This window comes from Drosophila suzukii, chromosome X (genome assembly GCF_043229965.1).
Source record: "Drosophila suzukii chromosome X, CBGP_Dsuzu_IsoJpt1.0, whole genome shotgun sequence".
Lineage (NCBI taxonomy): Eukaryota > Metazoa > Arthropoda > Insecta > Diptera > Drosophilidae > Drosophila > Drosophila suzukii.
This window is the reverse complement of record NC_092084.1, coordinates 22,891,085-22,916,936: the sequence shown is the minus strand read 5'-3', so window position 1 is coordinate 22,916,936 and position 25,852 is coordinate 22,891,085. Positions and strand designations below refer to the sequence as shown.

The window sequence follows — 25,852 nt, the reverse complement described above, 5'->3', positions numbered from 1 at the left end:
CTTTATTGGAGACGGTTTCTTAGCCAACCCAAAAGATAACCCCTTTCACATCTTTTCGAATACAAGTTGTTTTTATTTATGTTATAACTGTAGGCGTACAAAGGAGAGAGTAGTGTAGTAGGGGAAAATGAGTGGGAAAGATGTAGTGTGCTTAGTCTATTTGTAGAACTCGTGCTCCTGCTCGTCCTTCTTGATATTGTTCTTGTAGCCCTTCTCGAAGTCCTTAGCCAGGACGATGTAGCGGTTCTCGCGCACGGCGTGCATGCCAGCCTCCTGGCAAATGGCGTTTATATCGGCACCAGAGATCTTGTCTGGACGCGCCACAAACTCCTCGAGATCGACGTCCTCGCTGAGGTTCATCTTCGAGGTGATGGTGGAGAAGACAAGTCGCTTCTGGCGACGATCGGGCAGCGGGAACTCGATCTTTCGGTCCAGACGACCGGGACGCAGCAGGGCCGGATCCAGAGTGTCCGCCCTGTTGGTGGCCATGATCACCTTGACATTGGTGGTCTGATCGAAGCCGTCCATCTGGTTGAGCAGCTCCAGCAGGATGCGCTGCACCTCGCGATCGGCGCCCGTTTGGGCATCGAAACGCTTGGTGGCAATGGCATCGATCTCGTCGATGAAGATGATGGCCGGTGCGTTCTCCTTGGCCAGCCTGAAGACGTCGCGCACCATGCGCGGCCCCTCGCCGAGATACTTCTGCACGAACTCCGATCCGACCACGCGGATGAACGAAGCCGTTGTGTGGTGGGCTACCGCCTTGGCCAACATGGTCTTGCCGCATCCTGGCGGGCCGTACATGAGGACACCGCGCGGCGGATCGATACCGATCTGCTTGTACAGCTCGAAGTGAGTCAATGGCAGCTCGACGGCCTCCCGAATCTCCTGTTTCTGCATATCCATGCCACCAATGTCCGCATAGCTCACATCGGGCTTCTCATCCGGCTGCAGCATCGAAATGGAGCTATCCGCCTCTGGCGGCAGCACGTCCACCAGAGCGTTGCTGTGCTTGTGCAGGGCCACCGAGGCGGAGGGCTTGAGCAGCTCCCGATCGATGGTGGACAGGATGCGCACATAGTAGTTGGAGCCGGTGGTGGAGCCCACGATGCCTGTGTTCTGATCGACGGCTTCCAGGAACTGGCCGATCACCAGCGGCACCGACTGGATGCGCTTCACCTCCTCCTGGGCGTGGAGGTACTCCTTCTTCAGGTTGCGCTGCTCATCCTTGATGTACTCCTCCTGCACCTCGATGAACTCCAGGGTCTTTTGCAGTTTCTGTGGGCCCAAAGGGCGATTAACTTTGGTCAAGGGGAGAACCGGACATTGCTTACCTTATAGCGCACGTAGAGATCCTCCATGTCCAGTTCGTCCAGGGAACTGTGTGCATCCTTGGGTTTCAAGTCGGAGAGCTCGTCCTGGTGGGAAAAAGGGGGAACAGAGAGATTACTTCGCTGACCAGGCAACGGCGCTCCAGTTACGCACCTTCTCCGGCATCAGAACGTCCATGTTGTACGGCATTGTTTCCTTCTAGCAGTGAGTTTCAGTTTTTAAGTTTAGTTGCGTTTTCTGCGATAAAATGACTCGTCAAAAACAAGCCGGCGGGGTGGCAACGCTATAAGACACACTGCAATCGATATCGGCGTATGGTCAATCGGCAAATGGTCTCATGTGTCGTTGGGTCTTTCGATATATGCGTATCAAAACGGAAATTGGGTGAAATGGATATTGCATTAATTTGTAGGAATTATTTTTTGTACATGAAATACTGACAAATATTTCATATATCCCTGCCTTGCAATATGCTTCCCCTGGCATTCACTAATAAAAAAGGTATCGATAGTTTAATTTTTGAACAACTAATTAGATTTTCAAAAAGTATTTCCAATTAGAAATTGAATAAAAATATTTTGTTTATTGCATATAACTTTACATAATAATAATATCGAGTTTGTTATCATTTAATATAAACGTGTATACCCTGAGGATACTGCAATTTTTAATTTTTAAGTTACTTGCTTTATAATGTTTTATTACTTTCTTAATTGGCTAATTAGGAAAGGTACTTTTGGTATTTTTATATTTACAAATCGATAGAACTTGATTTTTTGTGGAAATACATATACTGTATACATTCAAGAGTAGGATTAAATTAAATTAAAGTAAAAGTAAGGGGAAATAGTTAGCATACAAGCCTGAAGTACAAATAAGTGTGATTAATTAGCAAGAGAGTCAAATTTACTAGGGTTTTAATTAAGAAAGCACCCAAAATGTTTCGAAACAAGCAGTCACGTTATCGCACCTATCGATAGGTCGAGCGCCTGCCCCAAGTGTGTACACACTGGCCAACCCGACCATTTTGACGCGATTTCGATTTCCCATAAGAAAAAAAGAAACACACATTTAACTCGGGCCGTTGTGTTGTGTGCGTGCGAACGAACCAAATATATACACACACGAGCTGGAGGACAGTGAAATCGAATTAGTGTTTATATGGCGCATTGATGGCTGATAATGCCGCCGCCGCCGCCGAAAAATCGTTTGGCCATCGTTAGTATCAGAAACAGAACGAGTGCAAGTGCGAGTGCGAAAACGAAAACGAAAACGAGTGCGATTGCGATTGCCAGAAAGTATCGTCGTCGTCGTCGTCGTCCTGCTGCCCTGCCCCGCCCCCTCTGCCGCCGCCGCCGCCCCCTCTGCGCCGTACGCACGCATCGATTTGGGCTAAACGTTAGATACCTCCTAACGCAGTTGTTAGGGTGGAAAGAAAGGCCAGGGAAAAAAATAACACACTGTAACAGCAATACTGATACTGCAATGCCCTGCTGCCGCTGATCCCATCCGGATCCGGATCCGGTCCTGGTCTGCAAATAGGAGAACAGAAAAAAAAAATAGACGGCCAGAGAGCTCCACACAAATCCAAATCCCGGAAAAGTGCAATACAATACAATACAAATATACAAATACAACCACGAAAACGCAACGAAAAAGGCAGGAGAGACAAGAGTTATCAACTAAAGTCCAAGTGGAAAGTGAAGAGTGGTAATAATAATAATGCTATAGGCCAAAACAGTAACCGATAACAGTAGATAAATCCACCCGAGGAGTCGAAAATCGAAAATGTTTATTGTATAATTTCCAATTGAGCAGGTGTGCGTGCGTGCGCGTATGTGTGTGTGTGCGTTTGCATGTGCGTGTGAGTAGTTTTTGTTTTTCGCTGCTTCTTCTTGCGGTTTATTTGTCAACAAAAAGAAGAAGGAAGTAATAAGCAGTGCTGCCTCTGCCTAATATTGTTGTCCGCCTCGCTTGCCCTGCTTGCAGGAGTGACGAAGCAGTGAACTTGTGCAACGAACCGACGAGGACGACGACCCAGTGGCCTCCACATGAAGACCATGTCGCGCTTCGGCCTGCGCCGCGGCTTCAAGTTCTCGGAGGAGCAGGTCAATGGCAAGAACTCAATTCCAGCTGCCTCGGCCTCGGCTGCTGCCACTGCCACCGCGCCCAATCCCCGCAAGAAACGGCAGCCCAGGCAGACAGACGTGGAGGCGGACGCCGAGCAGGAGCAGGACTTGGATGCACACGAAGATCCAGCCGAACCGGATGCCGATCATGAACCCATCTCGCTGATCTGCAGCCTGCCGCTGGAGCGGCTGCCCCGCCTGGTGGAGAAGCTGCATCAGCTGACGGAGGAACGGGAGAGGGAACGCGAGCGGGAACGGGAGCGGGACGAGGCCGCCGGCCTGGTTGGAGCTGGGGGCCACTCGAAGGTCCTGTGTCTGTACTGTGATAGGAAGTTCGCCTCCGCCAAGCTGCAGGCCAAGCATGTGGACAAGTTCCACACCGAGCGGCAGGAGCGACGCTGCAGCGGCCGTTCCACCAGCTCCAATTCCCATCCCGCGGGAGGCTTCCCCGGCTGCCAGTGGTGTGGCCAGCAGGCCGCCCACCGTGGCCGCCAGGCGACGCCTCCCCAGATCTGCCTGCCGGCCAAGCATCTGGAGCAGCTGTTCCAGCACCTCAGCGAACAGCATGCGGACAAGTACTTCGGCTGCCAGCCGTGTCGCCTGCGCTTCCAGGACGCGGACCATTTGACGGGACACCAGCGACAGCAGCATCCGCAGCAGCATCCCGAGGATTCGCATGCCTCCTCCAAGCCCGGACTGATGGGCGCCGACGAGCCGGTGCTCTTTCGCCTGGGGCTAACCCAGAACAGGCTGCCCAGTCATCGGAATCGCAATCAGCGCAAGGAGGAGGAGCCGCCGCCCCTGGCCACGCCCAGCTCCGGCAAATCCCGGAGCAGCAGCCGGGCGGCGGCGCAGCGGCAACAGCATCATCATCAACAGCCGCCATCGCAGCAGGCCACAACGGCTGGAGGCCAGGGTTCGCAGGCGCAGGAGGCTGTCAATCCGGATGCTGTCTTCCGGCTGCCAGCCAGCCTGGCCTGCGTCTCCTCCTCCTCGTCGTCCTTCTCCGCCGCCAACTCAGTGTTCGATGACAAGTTCTACAAGGATGTGGTCTTCAATGTGCGCCACAACCTTCAGAATCACCTCGACGGCCGGCTGTTGACATCCCCATCATCATCCTCATCGTCATCGTCCGCATCCCAGAAGCCGGAGCTCATCATGCTGCACGGACCAAGTCAGCTGGGACCCGGCGGCGCCTCCTACCCCACGCTATTGACCGCCGAGCAGTTTGGCGGCACGGGGGAACTCCTGCCGCTGGCCAAGTTCCGCCGGAGACCGCACACCAAGCACAGCTGGAAATGGAAATGGGACTACGTGAAGAAGTTCACGCTGATCAACGAGGGCGGGCGGCTGGTGAAGAAACTGAAGCAGCCCAACTTCATGGGACTGCGCGATCTCTCCAAGCTGGACATGTGGACGCAGCTGACGATGCGCCAGAAGCACGATCTCTCCCTCTCGCTGGCGGAGGAGCAGAACCAGGAGCAGCGCCGCCTGCTGGAGCAGCTCAATTTGATATTGGAACGCCGCCTGCTGCCGCACATCATCCTGGAGCAGAACGAGCAGGCGGTGATCAAGTGCGAAAACGACGAGGAGGATGATGGTCTGGATGCGCATCATCATCCTGGAGATGATCTGCTGCCGCAGACGTTTGCCGACGAGAGTTTCCTCTCCCTGCTGCAGCTACAGCCGAGAACCGGGACCAGCGATCGGGATCAGGAGAGAGATCGGGAAAGGGATAGAGAGCAGGAGCGGATCAGGAACCGAAGGGCTGTCGTGCTCAGCGGCGAGTGGGCACGACCACGCCTCTATCTGTGCATCTGCTGCGGCGCCAAGTTCGACCAGCGGAAGTCGCTGGAGGAGCACAAGACCTTCCGCCACTCGCACATCTACGCCACGCACTACGAGGTCGTGGGTCGGGAACTGCTGGCGGGGAATCTGCTGCGCCACCTCTTTATCCCCAAGCGGGCGCTGGGACGCTTTGCCGCCGCGAGCAACTGCATCCGCTGGCCCCAGATTGGTCCGGCCTCAGCGCATCAACCCAAGCTGGAGCAGGAGCGCGTTCAGCCGGAGGAGGAGACCAGGTCGTCGGCCTCCTCGCGCTCTTCGTACGAGGTGTCCACACCCACTCCGCTGTCGGGACTGGAGCAGCAGCAACCATCTCCTGCCTCGGGATCCGGCAATGCGTCTTCGTCGTCCTCCTGCTCGCCTAGCTCATCATCCGCCTCTACCCTGATGTCTACCGCCCCCACCTCGATGTCCCACTCCACCTGCACCTCCTCCGCTGCGACTACAACGCTTTCCTCCACCTCGTCCGCTCCTTCCAGCTGCACCAAGTGTGGTCGCAAGTGCAGCGGACTCATGGATCTCTATCGACACATGCTGGACTGCTCCGGCGACTATGTGTGGTCGCTGGCCAAAAAGCGCAAGTATCGCTACTACTGCGGCACCAAGAAGCGACGTGCCTTCTCCAAGAAGCCGCTCAAGCAGCTCTCCGCCCGCAAGAAGGAGAAGCTGGAGGTGGAGGAGGGAGCCGGCGAGGGCGAAGCCGAGGGAGAGGGCGATGGCGAGGCGGAGGGCGAGGAGAGCGGCTCCAGTTCATCCAAGTTGAAGAACTCGCCGCGCCAAAGGCCCAGCGATGGTAAGAGTGCTCCATCATTATTCTTATAATATATTAATATTTATCTTCCCCCTTCCAGCTGAATCCATTCGGAAGATGCTGGAGAACCTGCCCGCCAAGCGCATCTGCAAGAAGATCTTCCCCGTGGACAACAAGGCCAAGCGCAAGGCGAAGAACAAGGCCAAGGCCAAGTCTATGGCCAAGTCGCTGGTCAAGTCGAAGTCCAAGCAGCAGCGGAGCAGCACCAAGAGAATCTACAATCAGCACCTGCTGCGCACCACGAGATCCCGATCGAGATCCTCGGTGGTGGCCACAGGCTCCTCGGCCGCCGCTGTTGCCGCCCAGCAGCAGCGCAGTCGCCGCAAGCAGAAGCACCAACAGCAACAGCAAAAGGCCAAGCTCGACAAGGCCAAATCTCCGCCAGAGCCTCAGCCGGCTGCCTCCGAATCGGAGCAATTGCCAGTCAAACCAGAGGCAAAAGCGTCCGTACCCGCACCCACAGTCACTGCCAAGTCACGATCTCCCGCTGAGGAAAAGCCTTCCCTGCGGCTGGAGCTGCCACTCACACTTCCGGAGTCAGCTGCTCCACCCGCCACCGTTCAGGAATCGGAGCCCGCCTCACCCACTTCCAGCAAGCAGCTAATGCCCACACCGCCCACAACACCTGCGCCGGCGACCAAATCCCCGCCAGCCGCAGCTGTTGCTCCCTCCTTCTCCGCCAGCACTCGGCTGGCAACGCCCAATTCGACTGTGAAGCGCAGCAAGAGGATTAGCGACTGCATTGCCATGCTCACGGGCAAACTGGAGGAGAAACTCAAGACAGAGCAAGTGCCACCGCCTACGCCGTTGGAAAGGGACAAGGAGAAGGAGAAGGAGAAACTGGAGCCGGCTAGGCCGATGGAAAAGGAGGACAAGACACCAAAACTGGTGGACTCACCTGCAGCGCCTCCTCATGCCGCTAACAAGGAGCGAGTGCAGCCAAAGACGCCCAAACGCAAGGCAGTGTCGCGGCGAATCATCAAAGTGGATGCCACGCCGGAGCCAGTGGTGGAGTCGGTACAGGGGCTGGCAGAAGCAGTGGCCATTCCAGCTCCAGTTCCAGTAGCAGTACCAGTTCCGCCTCCTGCAGCTGCTCCTCCCACTGTGGTTCCAGCTCTGCCACCTCCTGTGTTTAGCAGCATGCCAGTGCCTGCGCCAGCTCCCGTTCCTGCTCTCCCGCCAGTCGTGGAACCAGCTCCTCTACCAGTCGTTGCACCTGTTCCTCCTCCGCCAGTCGCTGCACCTGCTCCTCCTCCGCCAGTCGCTGCCGTGGCCCATCCACCACCGAGGCGCACGCCCACCAAGGCGGCGGCCAAACAGATGGCTGCCCCACCACCGAAACCAGCCTCGTTGGCCGCCCTTAAGCAGTATCCTCCGATGGAACCACAGCTGGCCGTGGTGCCGCCTCCTAATCCGGCACCTCTGCCACTCCCTGTGCCCGTGGCCATGCCGATGGGAATGCCAGCTCCACTGGCGGTCGGTCCAGTGCCTGTGAACGTCAACATGCTGGCCAAGCTGCCACTGTATATGCCACAGCTGCAGGCGAATCCCAATACAAACCCCAATCCAGCACCGACCACAATGTTCATGATGGATCATCAACCCTTGAACTTGACTAGTCAGCGAGGAGTGCTTCAAAAGCCCATGATAAGTGGCACTACGGGGGATCCCGGACTCGTGGGACTGCAGCATCATCGCTCGGGAGGAATGCCACCCAGGCGGCAAACGATCTGCGGATTCGAGGCAAGAAACTTGATTGGTTTGGACATTGACATGGAGCCACTGGATCTTTCGAAGAAGTCGAGCAGGAAGCCTTCGCCGGTGCCGCCGCCAAGAATGCAGCAAGAGCTGCCGATGCCAATGGTTCCACTGCCTTTGGTGACAGGAGCAAGTGCAATGCCACCTCAGAATCAAGCTCAGCCAGGAGGAACTCTTCCGACGGCCGGTGGTGCTCCGATTCCTTGCCAGCTGGCCATGCCAGGCGGAATTCCCGCTCCACTGGCTTCGCACTATTACTCCAACCTGGATCTGCTGAAGATCCCGCAGGTGCGCAATCCCGGCACTGGCATGGTGGTGCCCTCCAGTGGTCCACCACCTGTTTCGGTGTCCTCATCATCGGTCCCCCTGCCCGTACATCCCGTTAAGAGTTCGGGTGGCAAAAAGCGCTCTCTGGAGGGAACAGGCAACTCCAAAAAGGATCACGGAAAGGGCCAGACCAAGGTGTGTCCCCGCATGGATGAGGTGGTCAACAACCATATCGATGATGCCATCAACTCGGTAATTATGGCTGTCCAGGCGAGTTTGCCGGACGACGATGAGGAGGAAGAGCTGGCCAAAAAGGAAAAGGAAAGAGAGAGGGAACGAGAAAGGGAAAGGGAGAAGGAGAAGCTGGAGGAAGCGCTGCCCAAGCCGAGCAACTGCATCTTGGCGTTGCAGCCTCCTGCGGTATTACTCCCATCACCAGCCCTGGATAAAGTACCACCTGTAAATGCGATTCCTCCGGTGGTTATTCCTCCGGCTGCCCTTGTGCCATTGACTCCGGTCCCGCAGCCTGTGCCTACCAAGAATTTGACGCCCAAGAAGCGTTCCATGCGCTCGCGAACCATCGACTGTCGCTCTGCCCTGCTCGCCATGGACGAGACTTTGCCGGTGGCTCCACTGCAGCAGTGCATCCCGCTGCCGGTGAATGGAGATGCTAGCATGGCCAAAGAAGAGATTCCCCGACTGCCAGATATAATACCAGCTCCAATTCCAGTTCCAGTTCCTGTTCCAGCTGCTGTGGTGCCCCAACCACCCATCCTAGTTGAAGGTCCAGTAATGAGTCTTAGGGAGATGAAGCCGGAAGCAATCCAGCTGGCCACCGATCCGACGCCCATTCCTGCCGCATCTCCTCCACCCGTGGAGCAGCAGTCTCCGGAATCCCCTGATCCTGTACCAAGGCCCGAGACGCCTGTGCCTGCACCTGTGCCCGTCTCCGTCATTTCGGTGGCGCCCGCCTTGCCGCTGCCACCGCGCACTACCACGCCCCCGCCCACCACCATGGCGGAAACGAACTGCAGCTCCCTGATGGAAGAGCACAGCAGCAACCTGAACAACAACACCTCCTCGGGTTTCCACAGTCTGGCCCAGTCGGAGCAGCCCATGCCAACGGCAGCCACGACGCCTGCCGAGGAACCTCCTCCGGCCAAGGAGGAGGAGGAGCTGCTGCCGGCCAAGAAAAAGCAGCGTCGCCGGCGAAAGAACGAACTGGCGGCCATTGTGGCCGATCAGCTGCTGGAGAGCTTCAAGATCGACAATGCGCGCAGGGATAACCTCAAGAAGCTGGAGAATCTGGCTTACGAAAAGAGCGAGGACCTGCTGCTCACCGGGATGCTGCTCATGTCCAGCACCAAGCGCAATGCGGCACTGGGACCTTCCTCCGCTGCCGCCGCGAAGCTGAAGAAGGAGGCCGAGGCGGTGGCAGAGTCGCCAGCCAATCCTCCAGGGCGCGGCCGGCCAAAGCGTCGCCAGAGTTGCTACTATCGCCGGGGAAAGGCAGGTGGAGAAGGAAGAGGAGGAGGAGTCGCTGGAAAGGCCACCAATGAAAACATTAGTCAGCTGAAGTCTTCGCTGGAGTCCTTCTCCATTGGTATCGAGAAGCAGCTGCTGGCCAAGGAGGCCAGGGAGGCCAAGGACTCGCAGCCAACGAGTGGAGCTGGTGGCCTGTCCCAGCCACCAGTCAGTTCCATCCTGCGCCCGAGCATCCTCAGCAGCGCCGTGGCCAGGGATCATCATCATCAGCAGCAACAATCAAAGCAGAAGGAGCAGCAGCTGGAGAAGCAGGATCAAACCGCCCCGGCGGCCACTTTCAGTCGTGATCCACGGCTGAATAAGAACATACACAAGGAGCAGCAGGTGGAGCACAAGCAGCCACCCAGGGAGCAGCCGGCGCCTACGACGAACGAGAATGCCGAGGAGGAGGACAACTACCTCACGGAGATTGCCAAGAACGTGAACGAGAAGATCATGTCGGCCACCACGAACGAGGACTTTGAGTTCGCCCACGACGAGTTCGACGGCGAGGGAGATCCCGACCAGGATCAGGACCAGGACAAGTACTACCGACCGCCCACCTCGATGAGCGTGCGCAGTGCTCCGAATCTGAACGATGAGCACTCGAACTTCGGCTCCATGTGCGACGACAACACGAACACCGAGGTGATGGACATGGATCTGGACGACGAGATGAGTGTGTACACTAGTTACTCCCAGGATCTGGGACGCGGCGGTCGCGGTCGTCGGCGGAGGAGGCGAAGAAGCGTGCTGCTCACGCGACGTCCCAAGAAACGGACGCAGCGCAGCGAACTGGATGCCGAGAAGTACGGTTGCAAGCTGTGCGGCAAGAGCTTCTTCACCGCCACATCCCTGTCCAAGCACAACATGACCCTGGCCCACGTGTCCAAGGTGTCTGCCCAGGAGTACCTGCAGTCGCAGACGGCTCCGTCCAGTCCGCAGGATTCGCACCACGATCTGGACGACAAGAGGGAGCGGCGGGAGAACGAGGTAGCCAGCAAGGTTCAGCGTCAGGAGGAGCAGCCGCCCACACCAGCAGCTCCACAGCAGATGAGAGCCTCGGTGCTAATGGTTCCCTCGCAGATGGCCCACCAGGAAAGGGAACGGGAGAGGGAGAGGGAAAAGGAGCGCGAGCGGGAGCGGGAGCTGCAGATGAGGGAGGAGCAGGAGATGGCCCGTCTGCAGAGGGAGCAGGATCACCATCACCAGCAGCTGCAACAGCAGCAGCAGCAGGAGCAAGTTCATCATTTGATTACAGAGGCAAGCCTGCGGCTGCACGACAACCAGCACAGTCCCACAGCTCCAACCGCCTCCCGTCTCAATCTCAATCCCGACGAGCGGCTCTTCTACGAGTGCTGCAACATCTTGAAGAGCGCCGAGACGCCGCGCACACATCCTGGCGGCGGAGCAGGTCCAGCCGCCACATCCGTGATAGTGACGGCGGGCAGAAAGCAGCCGCCACCGCCTCCAGCCTCGCCCTCGCCGTCTCGCTCATCCTCGCTGCCGCCACCGGCTTCGCCATCGCCATCGCTTCCACCGCCTGGCTCTCCGTCGCTTTCCCTGCCTCCGCCGGCCTCGCCATCGCCGTCGCCCTCACCGCCGCCACTCGCAGAAGCTCGTCATCATGCTCCAGCTCCAGCGCCTGTTCCAGCTCCTCCCCAGCCGGCGCCTGCGGTGTGCCACCAGCCGGTCATCCAACAGCTGTTCCGCAACCCGCCCGCAGTCACGCCCACCACCACGCCCACGTAAGATTCCACTTAACCCACTTTCAGTCGAGCTTCTCCATGAGATATCCTTGAAAATATATGCATGTTTCGGATATCTTTTGCTGTGGAAACTGGACCACAAGGTTCTAAGCTATGCATTTATCCATGCAACCTCTTTTTTTTCCAGCAATCACAACCGGCTCTCGCCCAGCTACTCGGCGGTGTCCCAGTTCTCGGCCACCACCACGTCCCGCTTCAAGACCAAGGCCGCCATGAAGGGCTACGAGAACGTGAACATGCAGCTGGACATGCCGGAGCTGGCCAAGTCAGGCCGGGGTGTCTGCAAACTGACCGAATTGGCGGACATTGCGCTGGGCAGCGAGAAGCCCGGCGGCGACTTTCTGCCCCACCTGCCACCAACACCGGCGGCTCCTGCGGTGCCGGCTGCTTTACAGCCGGCCATCCAACAGACCCCTACACCCACGGGCACGCCCACAGTGACGCCAACGGGGCCAATGGAGCAGCAGCAGAGCTCCACCTCTTCTAAGACGATCATGCACGCCTCCATCATCAAGGCGGCGGCGGGCGTGGCCAGTTCGGCGACCCTGCCGCCAGCCTCCGGAAGGATTATCATTCCCGAGCGACCGTTCAAGAACATTGGGCTGGAGGAGAAGGCTCCGATAACCTTCCAGAAGCCCAAGACGTGCGTGAATCTGCTGCAGGAGCAAGACAACAACAGCGTTTCGACGGCCAGTTACTCCGACCGTGATGATTACGATTTTGGGACCCTGAGTTGTGATGGCGATGTGGATCCAGAGCCGGAGCCAGAGGTCAGAGCAGGCGTCGCCGCTGGGAGAGGAGTCCTGCCCCAGGGAGCCGCAGCCGGAGGTCGAGCCGTGTCGACGTCCAGCTCGTCGTCCTCCTCCTCCTCCTCGGCGGATAACAGCAGGACTGGCAGCAGGAGCAGCAGCAGCAGCTCCAGTCGAGCAACGGCCAAAACATTCGAGAACAAGTCGCTGATCATGGGCAGGATTTTCAAGCACGCCAGCAGCGCCAAGGCCACACCAGTGATGGCCACTTCGGCGGCCATGATGCCGGGTCCCAGTGTGGTGCCTGGCATGGCCAAGATCAAGGCGCTGCCCAAGAACCAAGCGAATCTCGACCAGATCTTCGATGAACTGCGTGGCGGTGGTGGAGCGGCCAAGTCGTCGGAAGTGGAGGCATCTTCTGCAGCTCTCCAGCAGGAGAACTGGGAGCGGCATCATCTGTCGCAGCAGCAGACGCAGCCTCACCACCACCATCAGCAGCAGCATCATCAACACAGCCATCACCACCACCACCATCATCATCATCACCAGGTGGAGCCCATGGCGGCGCCAGCAGCACCGGCAGCGCCGGCGGCCATGCCAGCGCCCAGTGCCTTACCACCTGGCAGAAAACCGAAGAACTCCACGGGCAACACAGCCAAGAAGGCCACCAAATCTACACCGGCCAAGGCAAAGGCCAAATCAAAGGTGGCCGCCGCTGCATCTGGATCCTCGTCATCCAACCGCAAGCCCCGCAAGGATCTGACCAAACTGCAGTCCGAGCTGGGCATGAGTCACGAAGAGATCGAGCAGCTGATCGACGAGGGACAGCGCAAGTCAAAGCGTCGCTGTGCCACCAACCGGCCCAAGAAGCTGGTGGAGACCTGGAGCTCCGACGAGTACGAGGAGTTCCTCTCGACCAAGGACATCATAGCGCTGATCGAGCAAAAGGAGCAGCAGGAACAGCGGCGCAAGCGGAAGACCAGCGAGGCAAACACTCAGCCAGAGCAAGTGGCTCCACCGGTGGCCAGCAAGAAGGCCCAGACGCCTCAGGCGCCGCCGGCTAAGCGAAAGAACCGCGCTGGCGAAAAGAAGCAAGCGCCGCCTCCAAGCGAAGTAGAGCAACCAAAGCCGCGGGCTAGGCAAAGGAACCAGCAACAGCTGCCCCCTGCGCCACCAGCACCTCTGCCTCCTGTTGTCAACGCACCTCCTCCGACTCAACCAGAATTGGCGGCGCCTCCTGCCAGGGGAAAATCCAAAGCAGCAGCCAAGAGTAGAACGCCAGCGAGCAAGGCAACCAACAACCGCAAAAAGCGTGCTAACGAAAAGCTGAAGACGCCACAAACCAGGGAGGATGATGATGACGAACAGGCGGAAGCGGATGTGGATGTGGAGCCACCAACCAGGACACGCAGCTCTAGGCAGCAGCCCAAGGGCAAGGTTGAACAGGAGGCCGAACCAGCAACACCACCACCACCACCGCCACCATCACTGCCGGCAGCTTCGCAGGAACCGCAAAAGGAGAGGATCAAGGCGCGCTACAGCAATCAGCAGCATGTGCCGCCAGCACCTCATCCCCGGAGCAGCTCCGTCGCCACCACCAGCAGCACCACCAATAACAACAACAACAGCAGCAGCAGCAACAAGAATCTAAAGACCAAGCGGAGATCACAGAACAGCCGCCAATCGCCGGCGCGAAGAAAGAGGCCAGCGAGCGAGAAGCAGCTGTACTACTGGAGTAGCTCCAGCGACGATGAGTTCGGACGCCTGGACGACGAGGGCGAGGCGGCCGACGGGGGATCCCGCCAAGGAGCAGGCAGCGAGCAGAGGGAGGGGAATCGAATGGAGCTGGAGCCGGAGGAGGCGTCCCCATCGCCCGGCAAGCACTTCGAGGAGAACGAGCCGTACCAGAAGCACGGCTGGATCGTAGGCGATTCGCACAAGAAGCTTGTGAAGCTGCTGGCCATAGCCAAGGGCAGTAAGAAGGTGGACAACTGCGGTGTCAAACGGCGCACGCCCAAGCGCAAGTGCTAGAACTGGGCGGGGGAGAAGCACCAGCTGGAGGAGGAGGAGGAGGAGGACAGCCTCCTCCTGCCGGAGGACAAGTCATAGCCATAGGCCTCGAGGGCGGAGTCGGCGCGGGCAGCCGACGACCCATCGCCGCCATCGATCACATACGTACTGCCATTGTGTCATCGTTAATCGTTAACGCCGGCGCCAGGAGGGGATCACCCCAGTCGTCCTCCTGGCCCATGGTACCCATTAACCGTATGCGGAGTATATGCAACATATTTTTCTTTTTCTTTTAAACATCTAAGCGTTACATTATTTAGGTTTTTTTTATTAAATGTATTTATAATTAATAAACAAAACAAACAAAAAAGCGAAAAAGCAACAAATATAAATTTGAGCACAATTAAACCAAGCATCTTTTGATTTTGTAGATAAAGATAGTAACCAAAAGAAAAGTAATTCCAGGGGTTTCCTCAATTTAACTTCTGTTTTTATTTTATATTTTACAACTAACGGTATCTTTACATATATAACATGTAAAAAAAATAGAGTTAAGGAATAGTTAAAAAAAACGTAGTACACAATGGAAGCAACGACGACGTGGCGTAGCGAACGCAGGCGTCTCGGCGAGCTCACATCCAGTCCATGGTTGTTGTTGATGATGTTTCTGCTTTTGCCAAAGGATAAATGCGAAGCAAAACAAGGTTCCATCAAGGATTAGAATGTGTGTGTGTATGTGTATGGGAGTCAAAAGAGGTGTGAATCTGGCTGGATGCACCGATGTAAGAGATATTGGTGGGTCTCGCCTCGACAGCTGACTGGTATTGTTGGTGGTGGTGGGGATGATGATCTGCGTTCGCTGGCCTCCTCTCTGCGTCGTCGTTCCCTTCCATCTAAGCCATGTTGGCACCGATCCTTCATCTCTCTCTCTCTCTGTGTGTGTCTGTTTCAAGTGTGGCGGCTTACATCATGCCACCCATGCCGCCCATGCCTCCCATGCCGCCCATTCCACCCATGCCGGGCATGCCGCCGGCACCACCATCCTCCTTGGGGAGCTCGGTCACCACAGCCTCGGCGGTGGTCAGCAGAGAGGCCACACCGGAGGCGTCCGTGATGGCGGTGCGCACCACCTTGGTAGGATCGATGATGCCCTTCTCGATCAGGTTGCCGTACTCGCCCTTCAGCGCATCGTAGCCGTAGTCACCGCTCTGGGTCTCCACCTTGGCCACCACCATGGCGCCATCAACGCCAGCGTTCTTGGCAATCGTCATGCAGGGCATGCGCAGGGCACGACGGACAATCTCAACGCCAAGGTTCTGGGGGGATAATCACGATTCAATACAGATTACCCAACCAAAAAGCAGACTCATCTTACCTGGTCCTCGTTGGAGGTCTTCACACCATCCAACTTCTCAATGCAGCGCAGCAGAGCGGTGCCGCCTCCGGGAACGATTCCCTCTTCGACGGCCGCACGGGTGGCGTTCAGGGCATCGTGGACGCGATCCTTCTTCTCGTTGACCTCCACCTCGCTGGAGCCGCCAACGCGCAGCAGGGCAACGCCCGAGGCCAAACGGGCCAGGCGCTCCTGCAGCTTCTCCTTCTCGTACTCGGAGGTGGTGTCTTCAATTTGCTCCTTGATCTGGTTGGCGCGACGCAGCACATCCTCCTTCTTGCCCTTGCCCTTCAGCAGCAGGGTGTCGTCCTTGGTGATCACAACCTCACCAACCTGTCCCAAGTCGCTGACCTTAACATCCTCCAGCTTGACGAGATCAGCATCATCGCCAAAGACAATGCCGCCGGAGGCGATGGCCATGTCGGTCAGGGTGCTCTTGCGGTTGTCACCGAATCCGGGAGCCTTGACGGCAGCCACCTGCAGGCCAATCTTCAGACGGTTCACCACCAGGGTGCTCAGGGCCTCGCCATCGATGTCCTCGGCAATGATCACGAGTGGCTTGCGCTGGGCATTGGCCAGCTCCAGAGCGGGAATGATGCTCTGCACCGACGAGATCTTCTTCTCGGACAGCAGGAGCAGGGCATCCTGGAACTCCACCTTAGCGCCCTTCGAGGAGTTGATGAAGTAGGGGGAAATGTAACCGCGGTCGAACTTCATGCCTTCGATCACCTCCAGCTCATCGTTGAGGGTCTTGCCATCCTTGACGGTGATGACGCCATCGCGTCCCACCTTCTTCATGGCCTCGCTGATCAGATTGCCGATGGCCTGGTCACCGTTGGCCGAGATGGTGGCCACCTGGGCGATCTCCTCGGGCGTCTTCACGGGGCGCGACATGGCCTTCAGGTTGTCCTTAACCGTCTCAACGGCCAGCATGACACCGCGACGAATCTCGACGGGATTGGCGCCCTTCGAGATCTTCTCGAAGCCCTCCTTGGCAATGGCGCGGGCCAGAACGGTGGCCGTGGTGGTGCCATCGCCAGCCTCCTCATTGGTATTGTTGGCCACATCCTGGACCAGCTTGGCGCCAATGTTCTGGAACTTGTCCTTCAGCTCAATGGACTTGGCCACGGTGACGCCGTCCTTGGTGATCTTGGGCGAGCCCCACGACTGCTCGATGATGACGTTGCGACCCTTGGGTCCCATGGTCACCGCCACGGCATCGGCCAGCACATCGACGCCCTGGAGCATCATGGCGCGCACCTCAGGACCGAATCTTACGTCCTTCGCATAGCCGCGCATGGCCAGCTGGCGGCTGATGGAGGTGCGAGCAAGCGAAACTGGCAAACGGAACATCTGTTGAAAGAGAGAGAGGTGGACTAAGATTAGTCAAGATTATCGGTTTGGGCGGGGGGCCACGGAGCACGTGCTCCGGCCAAGAGATCCCCCAAGATGCGGTGTCTTCGCGTTGTTTACCCCGTAATTTCTCAGTTGATAAGCGAGTGCGCCACGCGGGTCAAAGTACAGAGATGATTTTTGATCTTTTTTTAATGTGAAAATTTGGAAAAAAACAAGTCAGAGCAAATGAAGTTCTACACACAGACTGATTGAATTGACTGAAAAACATAACTAGAGGGATTGTGACATTTATGACATAAAATTTCAAGGCACACTTAGATAACTAAATTTTTTTAAAAGATGATGTAAAAACAAGACATTTTTGGAAATTACATAAAAGTATGTTACAATGTTGCCTAAATTATGGAATTACTTGTTAAAAAAAAATTTATCATAATTTTAAATTAGATAAATCTGAAATATAATGCGATTTTATAGAACTATTGTGAATCCATTTGTATATTGCTACATGCCAAACATAATAATTAAATTATTTTCTTTAATCTTTTACATTACGCACGTGGGTAAGATAATATAATTAACTCTTGAATAATAAGATCATATAAAGTTATCATAAAATATTAATAAGCAAAGACATTTTTAAAAAATTACATAAGCCATTGATTAAACAAGTTTTTATTGATAAGTGTGTATTATAATTTATCAATTTGTAAACACTTATTATTTTATTATCAGCTATAATGATGAAACTTTTAAACAGGTAGGTTAAACATCAAGTATGAAAAAAAGATGAAAAAAAAAGTTTTTTGGAATGTTTCCACTGTTTTGGAAATCTAATCGTTAGATCATCGAGGCTCCACCGTACCGGCCAGGCCCCTTCCAGTGCCCTCGCCCCCCCCTGGAATTCATAACAAAGGCATCGCGGCACCGAGCGTTCCAGAAGAAACGATTTATGTAACCAGTCGGGGGAAAATTAGATACCCCCAAAATCAGAGGGCCTGTTATTCAATAAGCCCAAGATTTCCGCGGGGGGAGAGGAGGGGAAGGAAAATAAAAGAAAAGGGCGAGAGCAAGCAGCACATGCAATGCCAAGGGGAAATGTGAAATCGCCTTCGGTAGCCGGCAAGCAGTGGAAAACATGTGCACTTTCCCAACTAACTTTTTCCTGGCTTTCCAGTGTGCGTATGTGTGTGCTTAGGGTCGCTTAATGAAATTAAAGATTTAACAATCTATCAATAAGCAAACATCGCTTACTTTCCAGTAATCAATCAGCAGAACATTCTGGAAACACGATTTGCCGGCTATTCGCTAGATTGTTCGCTCTTATATAATCGCCAATCAGACACACACACACACGCACATAAACTTGGAATGCAGGCGCGGAAAACTAGATTTTTGCTATTGGATAAAATTAAAAAACTTACTGTGAATAAAACTGGTACTGCGATATTTTAACAAGACAGTTGAACTATTAGTCCCGATTCTATTTGATGTGAAACAACAAGCTCACTTCACTTCAGTTTTGACTTGCTTCGAAATGTGCGGTTCCTAACCTTAATGTGGATTAGAGGTGGCAGCATCGGTGGAAACATCGATGTTTTTGTAAACATCGATATTTGCCCTGGCGCGATATATGTATCGATATATGTTATCGGGCTTAACGCAGTTTTGAGCATTTATATTCTAATTAAATTAAATTTAACTAAATTTTTTGAATTTGAAGTGAGACTGAATTTAACGAAAAAAAGATAAATATAGATATTTATATTTTTAATTTTATTATCGGCTTGCTTTGTATTGTAAATTAGCCCAACCTTAAAACTAGCCAAATAAGTACTCAACCCACATGAATTCTACTGCGTTTAAATTACATAAATTTGCATTTAAAGCGCCGCCCCACACATTTTATTATTATTACGGCGAAAAGCGATTAAGTGTTGCGTAAAACTTTTAGGAAATATAGGTAATCGAATATAGTTTCGAATGGAGATGGCCTAAAAATTAAAAGATTGGTGTGTGTACGAGCTATGCCGCAAGCTCTTGAAATCTCATGAAAATGGGTTAAAATCTTGGCTGCCGCTAAAAAATAAAGTTTAATGTAGAATATTAGAAAATTCAACGACAAAATCATTGGGGTATCCCACTTCTAAAGCAGGATCCAGTATCTCAAGTTATGGAATCTAGACGAGCAGTTTTTGGTTCCATTCTGACAGCCATTGGAAATTTGGAAAAATCGAACACGAAAATGGGCTAAAATTTTGACCCTCTTTTAATATTATTATTTTCATGTTGAGTATTAGAGAATTCAACCACAAACTCATAGAGGTATCCAACGTCTTAATCGGGATACAATAACTCAAGTTATGGAATCTGGAAGTGCAGTTTTGGGGTCCCATACTAAAACTCATTAGAAATACGGAAAAAAGTAACATGAAAACGGGCTAAAAATGTGACCCTCTCTAAAAAGATAAATTGTAATGTAGAATATTAGGGAATTCAACCACAAACTCATAGAGGTATCCCACGTCTAAATCGGGATTCAATAACTCAAATCAATAATACGAAAAAATTAAACATGAAAATGGGTTAAAAATTTCACCCCTGCTTAAAAGAATATTTTTAGTGGTGACCAAAATCCAGATTTATAAAAAAATGTTAAAAAGATTGTTTTCTTGTTACTAGCCATTTTGTTAAAAAGTAGGGCTAGCTACGATAGTTTCAATACATCGATAAATTGTTGGATTTCATACCGGCTGGCGAACGGGCACATTTAGCGGCCATGCCTAAGCTTCCGCATTCATTGTCTCGTCGTCCTTCGGGGAGGACAGCAGCTCCGGAATAAATCTGACTTACAACTGCAAGGCGATCATCCCATATATTAAAATGTTTAAATTCTATTATTTCTTTTTATTACGTGTCCAACGTTTCCTTGTCTACGTAAATTTATTTGGGAGGTAGCTCCGAGCACTTCCAATTCGTCTTTTTTAAGTACAGCACGGCGACAGGCTGCAGTTACCCAGTTCATGGAGCTGGTTTCGCAGTCACAAGCGTTACATTCGTTCGCTATGACCACTCCAAATTTTCAGGCATGGTCCAAGCGTAAGGTGGACAATTCTGACTCATCCTCGCTGATGCTGGTGTTACTGTCTCTGCAGACCATGAGCAAAAAGCAGTGTTTCCATGAATTGATCTAAAATAGGTTCAATTTCTCGAGTGCCGGCTAAAATTTTTTGGGACTGAAATAGTTCCTGCTCTTACCCAACAACCTCGAAGAACTTTATAAATGTCGTGCACATGTGCGGAGGGTTCATTCGTCGACTGAGATGTCGATGGTGTCACTGTCTCTGCAGACCATTAGCAAAAAGCAGTCGAAGGAAACAGATGGAGTACACTCGCTGAAGCTCAGTGATGCCACGTCTACTGCTAAGCGGAATTATTCTACGAGGAACTGAAGACGAAGAAATGCAGTCACAGATGTTACATTCGTTGGTGATGACCACTCCAGAGCTACGATCTTCCGGCATTACCTTTGTATAGGGAAAGCGGACTCCACCACCTTCATCGCAGCAATTAACCTGACAGGGATCCCCACAACTTTGACCCCTCTCGGTGTATTGAACACAGGCTGCACTCGGTGTTGGGATTGTCATAAAAGAGGTACTGTGACTGAACATCCTGGAGCCTTTCTAATCCCGAGTCTTCATTGTCGATGTCTTAGGGGTACCTCTAGCAAATTAAAGATCGAACACTTTAAAATTTTCTTTCACATTTATAAAAGATGCTTTTCTAGTCTTATTGACATCATTGAAAACTACTTGCAAAAACATGTTTACAAAGTTATTTGGAAATAACAAAGTTTTTTACTGGGCGTGGTCGGAAGTTGTACAAACAAAATTGGTCACCTAACTCAAGATGTTCTTTTAATAACTTTCCAAAAATTCAATATCTACATTGCACGCGTTTAGCAGAACAACATGACAGACAGAGGCAAAAATTCTTGCATCATTAATTTATTCCATTTTAGCGGTTCTTACCGAATTCTTAAAAATAGATATTACTACATGAATCAACACCGGACCCTTAATAAATAACTGGCTTATAAAAGTAGTTTTTGGCCAGTTTGGCCAAACACGCATATTATCACATTCAAAAGGAAAATATAATAGCCTGAAAACAGTGTTCTTTTAGGCCACTTTTTATTACGTTGTGTACTGGGCCTAACTGTTTAACGCGAGTTCATTCATTTTTCGTTTCGATGCTGATTCTATAGGCATTTTTCGTTTGTGTTTTGGAATTTTTGAAGTGGTTTTTATACCCTATGCACACAAAGGGGGTCAGCGACTTTTTCCTCCATAAGAAATACACGTGTAGGAAAGAGACGGGAAAACTCGCTGCAGCGGAGAATGGCGTCGCACACGCAAATCGATTCAGTATTTCAGTGTCTTATTTAGTATTTTTTACGATCTTAGGTGATTTTCGTACTTGGTGTTTCGGTATTTTTTTGAGAAGAAAATGTATTTTATTTGCAACATGCAGAGGGTATTACCCGTCTGCGTTTCCTATCGAGTTACCTAAAGTAAAAATCCAAAAAATACAAACAATACCAAATATTTCGTCAATAAAAGCTACGTTTTTTAATCCTATGCTCAATTCTAGAGGTAATTGGTCCCACGGCGCTTATGTAGTCCATCAAGGCATCCAAATCGAAAGGACCCATTCTGGGAAAAAGCGAATCCATTTGTTTTTCGGGGTCCAAATTAAATTTACCTTGTGTGCAATAGTTACTCAAGATCCTCTGCGTTTTCGCTCATTACGCCGAAAAATTTCACCGCTGCTTAAAAGAATATTTTTAGTGGTGACCAAAATCCAGATTTATAAAAAAATGTCAAAAAGATTGTTTTCTTGTTACTAGCCATTTTGTTAAAAAGTAGGGCTAGCTACGATAGTTTCAATACATCGATAAATTGTTGGATTTCATACCGGCTGGCGAACGGGCACATTTAGCGGCCATGCCTAAGCTTCCGCATTCATTGTCTCGTCGTCCTTCGGGGAGGACAGCAGCTCCGGAATAAATCTGATTTACAACTGCAAGGCGATCATCCCGAAAAACCCTTCTACTTGTAGTGCCGATTTCCAGACCGGGCACTTCCCATATATTAAAATGTTTAAATTTTATTATTTTTTTTATTACGTGTCCAACGTTTCCTTGTCTACGTAAATTTATTTGGGAGGTAGCTCCGAGCACTTCCAATTCGTCTTTTTTAAGTACAGCACGGCGACAGGCTGCAGTTACCCAGTTCATGGAGCTGGTTTCGCAGTCACAAGCGTTACATTCGTTCGCTATGACCACTCCAAATTTTCAGGCATGGTCCAAGCGTATGGTGGACAATTCTGACTCATCCTCGCTGATGCTGGTGTTACTGTCTCTGCAGACCATGAGCAAAAAGCAGTGTTTCCATGAATTGATCTAAAATAAGTTCAATTTCTCGAGTGCCGGCTAAAATTTTTTGGGACTGAAATAGTTCCTGCTCTTACCCAACAACCTCGAAGAACTTTATAAATGTCGTGCACATGTGCGGAGGGTTCATTCGTCGACTGAGATGTCGATGGTGTCACTGTCTCTGCAGACCATTAGCAAAAAGCAGTCGAAGGAAACAGATGGAGTACACTCGCTGAAGCTCAGTGATGCCACGTCTACTGCTAAGCGGAATTATTCTACGAGGAACTGAAGACGAAGAAATGCAGTCACAGATGTTACATTCGTTGGTGATGACCACTCCAGAGCTACGATCTTCCGGCATTACCTTTGTATAGGGAAAGCGGACTCCACCACCTTCATCGCAGCAATTAACCTGACAGGGATCCCCACAACTTTGACCCCTCTCGGTGTATTGAACACAGGCTGCACTCGGTGTTGGGATTGTCATAAAAGAGGTACTGTGACTGAACATCCTGGAGCCTTTCTAATCCCGAGTCTTCATTGTCGATGTCTTAGGGGTACCTCTAGCAAATTAAAGATCGAACACTTTAAAATTTTCTTTCACATTTATAAAAGATGCTTTTCTAGTCTTATTGACATCATTGAAAACTACTTGCAAAAACATGTTTACAAAGTTATTTGGAAATAACAAAGTTTTTTACTGGGCGTGGTCGGAAGTTGTACAAACAAAATTGGTCACCTAACTCAAGATGTTCTTTTAATAACTTTCCAAAAATTCAATATCTACATTGCACGCGTTTAGCAGAACAACATGACAGACAGAGGCAAAAATTCTTGCATCATTAATTTATTCCATTTTAGCGGTTCTTACCGAATTCTTAAAAATAGATATTACTACATTAATCAACACCGGACCCTTAATAAATAACTGGCTTATAAAAGTAGTTTTTGGCCAGTTTGGCCAAACACGCATATTATCACATTCAAAAGGAAAATATAATAGCCTGAAAACAGTGTTCTTTTAGGCCACTTTTTATTACGTTGTGTACTGGGCCTAACTGTTTAACGCGAGTTCATTCATTTTTCGTTTCGATGCTGATTCTATAGGCATTTTTCGTTTGTGTTTTGGAATTTTTGAAGTGGTTTTTATACCCTATGCACACAAAGGGGGTCAGCGACTTTTTCCTCCATAAGAAATACACGTGTAGGAAAGAGACGGGAAAACTCGCTGCAGCGGAAAATGGCGTCGCACACGCAAATCGATTCAGTATTTCAGTGTCTTATTTAGTATTTTTTACGATCTTAGGTGATTTTCGTACTTGGTGTTTCGGTATTTTTTTTGAGAAGAAAATGTATTTTATTTGCAACATGCAGAGGGTATTACCCGTCTGCGTTTCCTATCGAGTTACCTAAAGTAAAAATCCAAAAAATACAAACAATACCAAATATTTCGTCAATAAAAGCTACGTTTTTTAATCCTATGCTCAATTCTAGAGGTAATTGGTCCCACGGCGCTTATGTAGTCCATCAAGGCATCCAAATCGAAAGGACCCATTCTGGGAAAAAGCGAATCCATTTGTTTTTCGGGGTCCAAATTAAATTTACCTTGTGTGCAATAGTTACTCAAGATCCTCTGCGTTTTCGCTCATTACGCCGAAAAATTTCACCCCTGCTTAAAAGAATATTTTTAGTGGTGACCAAAATCCAGATTTATAAAAAAATGTTAAAAAGATTGTTTTCTTGTTACTAGCCATTTTGTTAAAAAGTAGGGCTAGCTACGATAGTTTCAATACATCGATAAATTGTTGGATTTCATACCGGCTGGCGAACGGGCACATTTAGCGGCCATGCCTAAGCTTCCGCATTCATTGTCTCGTCGTCCTTCGGGGAGGACAGCAGCTCCGGAATAAATCTGATTTACAACTGCAAGGCGATCATCCCGAAAAACCCTTCTACTTGTAGTGCCGATTTCCAGACCGGGCACTTCCCATATATTAAAATGTTTAAATTTTATTATTTTTTTTATTACGTGTCCAACGTTTCCTTGTCTACGTAAATTTATTTGGGAGGTAGCTCCGAGCACTTCCAATTCGTCTTTTTTAAGTACAGCACGGCGACAGGCTGCAGTTACCCAGTTCATGGAGCTGGTTTCGCAGTCACAAGCGTTACATTCGTTCGCTATGACCACTCCAAATTTTCAGGCATGGTCCAAGCGTAAGGTGGACAATTCTGACTCATCCTCGCTGATGCTGGTGTTACTGTCTCTGCAGACCATGAGCAAAAAGCAGTGTTTCCATGAATTGATCTAAAATATGTTCAATTTCTCGAGTGCCGGCTAAAATTTTTTGGGACTGAAATAGTTCCTGCTCTTACCCAACAACCTCGAAGAACTTTATAAATGTCGTGCACATGTGCGGAGGGTTCATTCGTCGACTGAGATGTCGATGGTGTCACTGTCTCTGCAGACCATTAGCAAAAAGCAGTCGAAGGAAACAGATGGAGTACACTCGCTGAAGCTCAGTGATGGCACGTCTACTGCTAAGCGGAATTATTCTACGAGGAACTGAAGACGAAGAAATGCAGTCACAGATGTTACATTCGTTGGTGATGACCACTCCAGAGCTACGATCTTCCGGCATTACCTTTGTATAGGGAAAGCGGACTCCACCACCTTCATCGCAGCAATTAACCTGACAGGGATCCCCACAACTTTGACCCCTCTCGGTGTATTGAACACAGGCTGCACTCGGTGTTGGGATTGTCATAAAAGAGGTACTGTGACTGAACATCCTGGAGCCTTTCTAATCCCGAGTCTTCATTGTCGATGTCTTAGGGGTACCTCTAGCAAATTAAAGATCGAACACTTTAAAATTTTCTTTCACATTTATAAAAGATGCTTTTCTAGTCTTATTGACATCATTGAAAACTACTTGCAAAAACATGTTTACAAAGTTATTTGGAAATAACAAAGTTTTTTACTGGGCGTGGTCGGAAGTTGTACAAACAAAATTGGTCACCTAACTCAAGATGTTCTTTTAATAACTTTCCAAAAATTCAATATCTACATTGCACGCGTTTAGCAGAACAACATGACAGACAGAGGCAAAAATTCTTGCATCATTAATTTATTCCATTTTAGCGGTTCTTACCGAATTCTTAAAAATAGATATTACTACATTAATCAACACCGGACCCTTAATAAATAACTGGCTTATAAAAGTAGTTTTTGGCCAGTTTGGCCAAACACGCATATTATCACATTCAAAAGGAAAATATAATAGCCTGAAAACAGTGTTCTTTTAGGCCACTTTTTATTACGTTGTGTACTGGGCCTAACTGTTTAACGCGAGTTCATTCATTTTTTGTTTCGATGCTGATTCTATAGGCATTTTTCGTTTGTGTTTTGGAATTTTTGAAGTGGTTTTTATACCCTATGCACACAAAGGGGGTCAGCGACTTTTTCCTCCAT

General features: G+C 51.0%; 3 protein-coding genes across 3 annotated transcripts; 1 reads left to right on the top strand and 2 right to left on the bottom strand.

Annotated features, from left to right (window-relative positions):
- Positions 1 to 52: 52 nt before the first annotated feature.
- Positions 53 to 1,643, bottom strand: Rpt3 (26S proteasome regulatory subunit Rpt3). The gene is made up of 3 exons (XM_017067749.4): positions 1,486 to 1,643; positions 1,335 to 1,418; positions 53 to 1,278 (listed from the first exon to the last, which is right to left on the bottom strand). The coding sequence occupies exons 1-3, from the start codon at positions 1,519 to 1,521 to the stop codon at positions 157 to 159; spliced, it is 1,242 nt and encodes a 413-aa protein (XP_016923238.1). The 5' UTR covers positions 1,522 to 1,643; the 3' UTR covers positions 53 to 156.
- Positions 1,644 to 2,354: 711 nt separating this feature from the next.
- On the top strand, positions 2,355 to 14,602 carry LOC108021794 (titin). The gene is made up of 4 exons (XM_036821215.3): positions 2,355 to 3,042; positions 3,322 to 6,099; positions 6,158 to 11,414; positions 11,563 to 14,602. The coding sequence occupies exons 2-4, from the start codon at positions 3,384 to 3,386 to the stop codon at positions 14,213 to 14,215; spliced, it is 10,626 nt and encodes a 3,541-aa protein (XP_036677110.2). The 5' UTR covers positions 2,355 to 3,042; positions 3,322 to 3,383; the 3' UTR covers positions 14,216 to 14,602.
- A 60-nt stretch (positions 14,603 to 14,662) lies between these two features.
- Hsp60A (Heat shock protein 60A) lies at positions 14,663 to 18,526 on the bottom strand. Its single transcript, XM_017067780.4, has 3 exons — positions 18,368 to 18,526; positions 15,570 to 16,940; positions 14,663 to 15,510 (listed from the first exon to the last, which is right to left on the bottom strand). Exons 2-3 carry the CDS (start codon positions 16,938 to 16,940, stop codon positions 15,157 to 15,159), a joined length of 1,725 nt encoding a protein of 574 aa, XP_016923269.1. The 5' UTR covers positions 18,368 to 18,526; the 3' UTR covers positions 14,663 to 15,156.
- Positions 18,527 to 25,852: the final 7,326 nt, after the last annotated feature.

What these genes read in the sequence shown, in the direction of transcription:
- Rpt3 (XM_017067749.4), bottom strand. Translation starts at nt 1,521, where the DNA reads ATGCCGTACAACATGGACGTTCTGATGCCGGAGAAG. An exon ending in ACGTTCTGATGCCGGAGAAG is followed by an intron (nt 1,419 to 1,485) that starts GTGCGTAACTGG and finishes TTTTCCCACCAG; the next exon opens with GACGAGCTCTCCGACTTGAA. An exon ending in ATCTCTACGTGCGCTATAAG is followed by an intron (nt 1,279 to 1,334) that starts GTAAGCAATGTC and finishes TTGGGCCCACAG; the next exon opens with AAACTGCAAAAGACCCTGGA.
- LOC108021794 (XM_036821215.3), top strand. Translation starts at nt 3,384, where the DNA reads ATGAAGACCATGTCGCGCTTCGGCCTGCGCCGCGGCTTCAAGTTCTCG. An exon ending in GCGCCAAAGGCCCAGCGATG is followed by an intron (nt 6,100 to 6,157) that starts GTAAGAGTGCTC and finishes TCCCCCTTCCAG; the next exon opens with CTGAATCCATTCGGAAGATG. An exon ending in ACGCCCACCACCACGCCCAC is followed by an intron (nt 11,415 to 11,562) that starts GTAAGATTCCAC and finishes TTTTTTTTCCAG; the next exon opens with CAATCACAACCGGCTCTCGC.
- Hsp60A (XM_017067780.4), bottom strand. Translation starts at nt 16,940, where the DNA reads ATGTTCCGTTTGCCAGTTTCGCTTGCTCGCACCTCCATCAGCCGCCAG. An exon ending in AGACCTCCAACGAGGACCAG is followed by an intron (nt 15,511 to 15,569) that starts GTAAGATGAGTC and finishes TTATCCCCCCAG; the next exon opens with AACCTTGGCGTTGAGATTGT.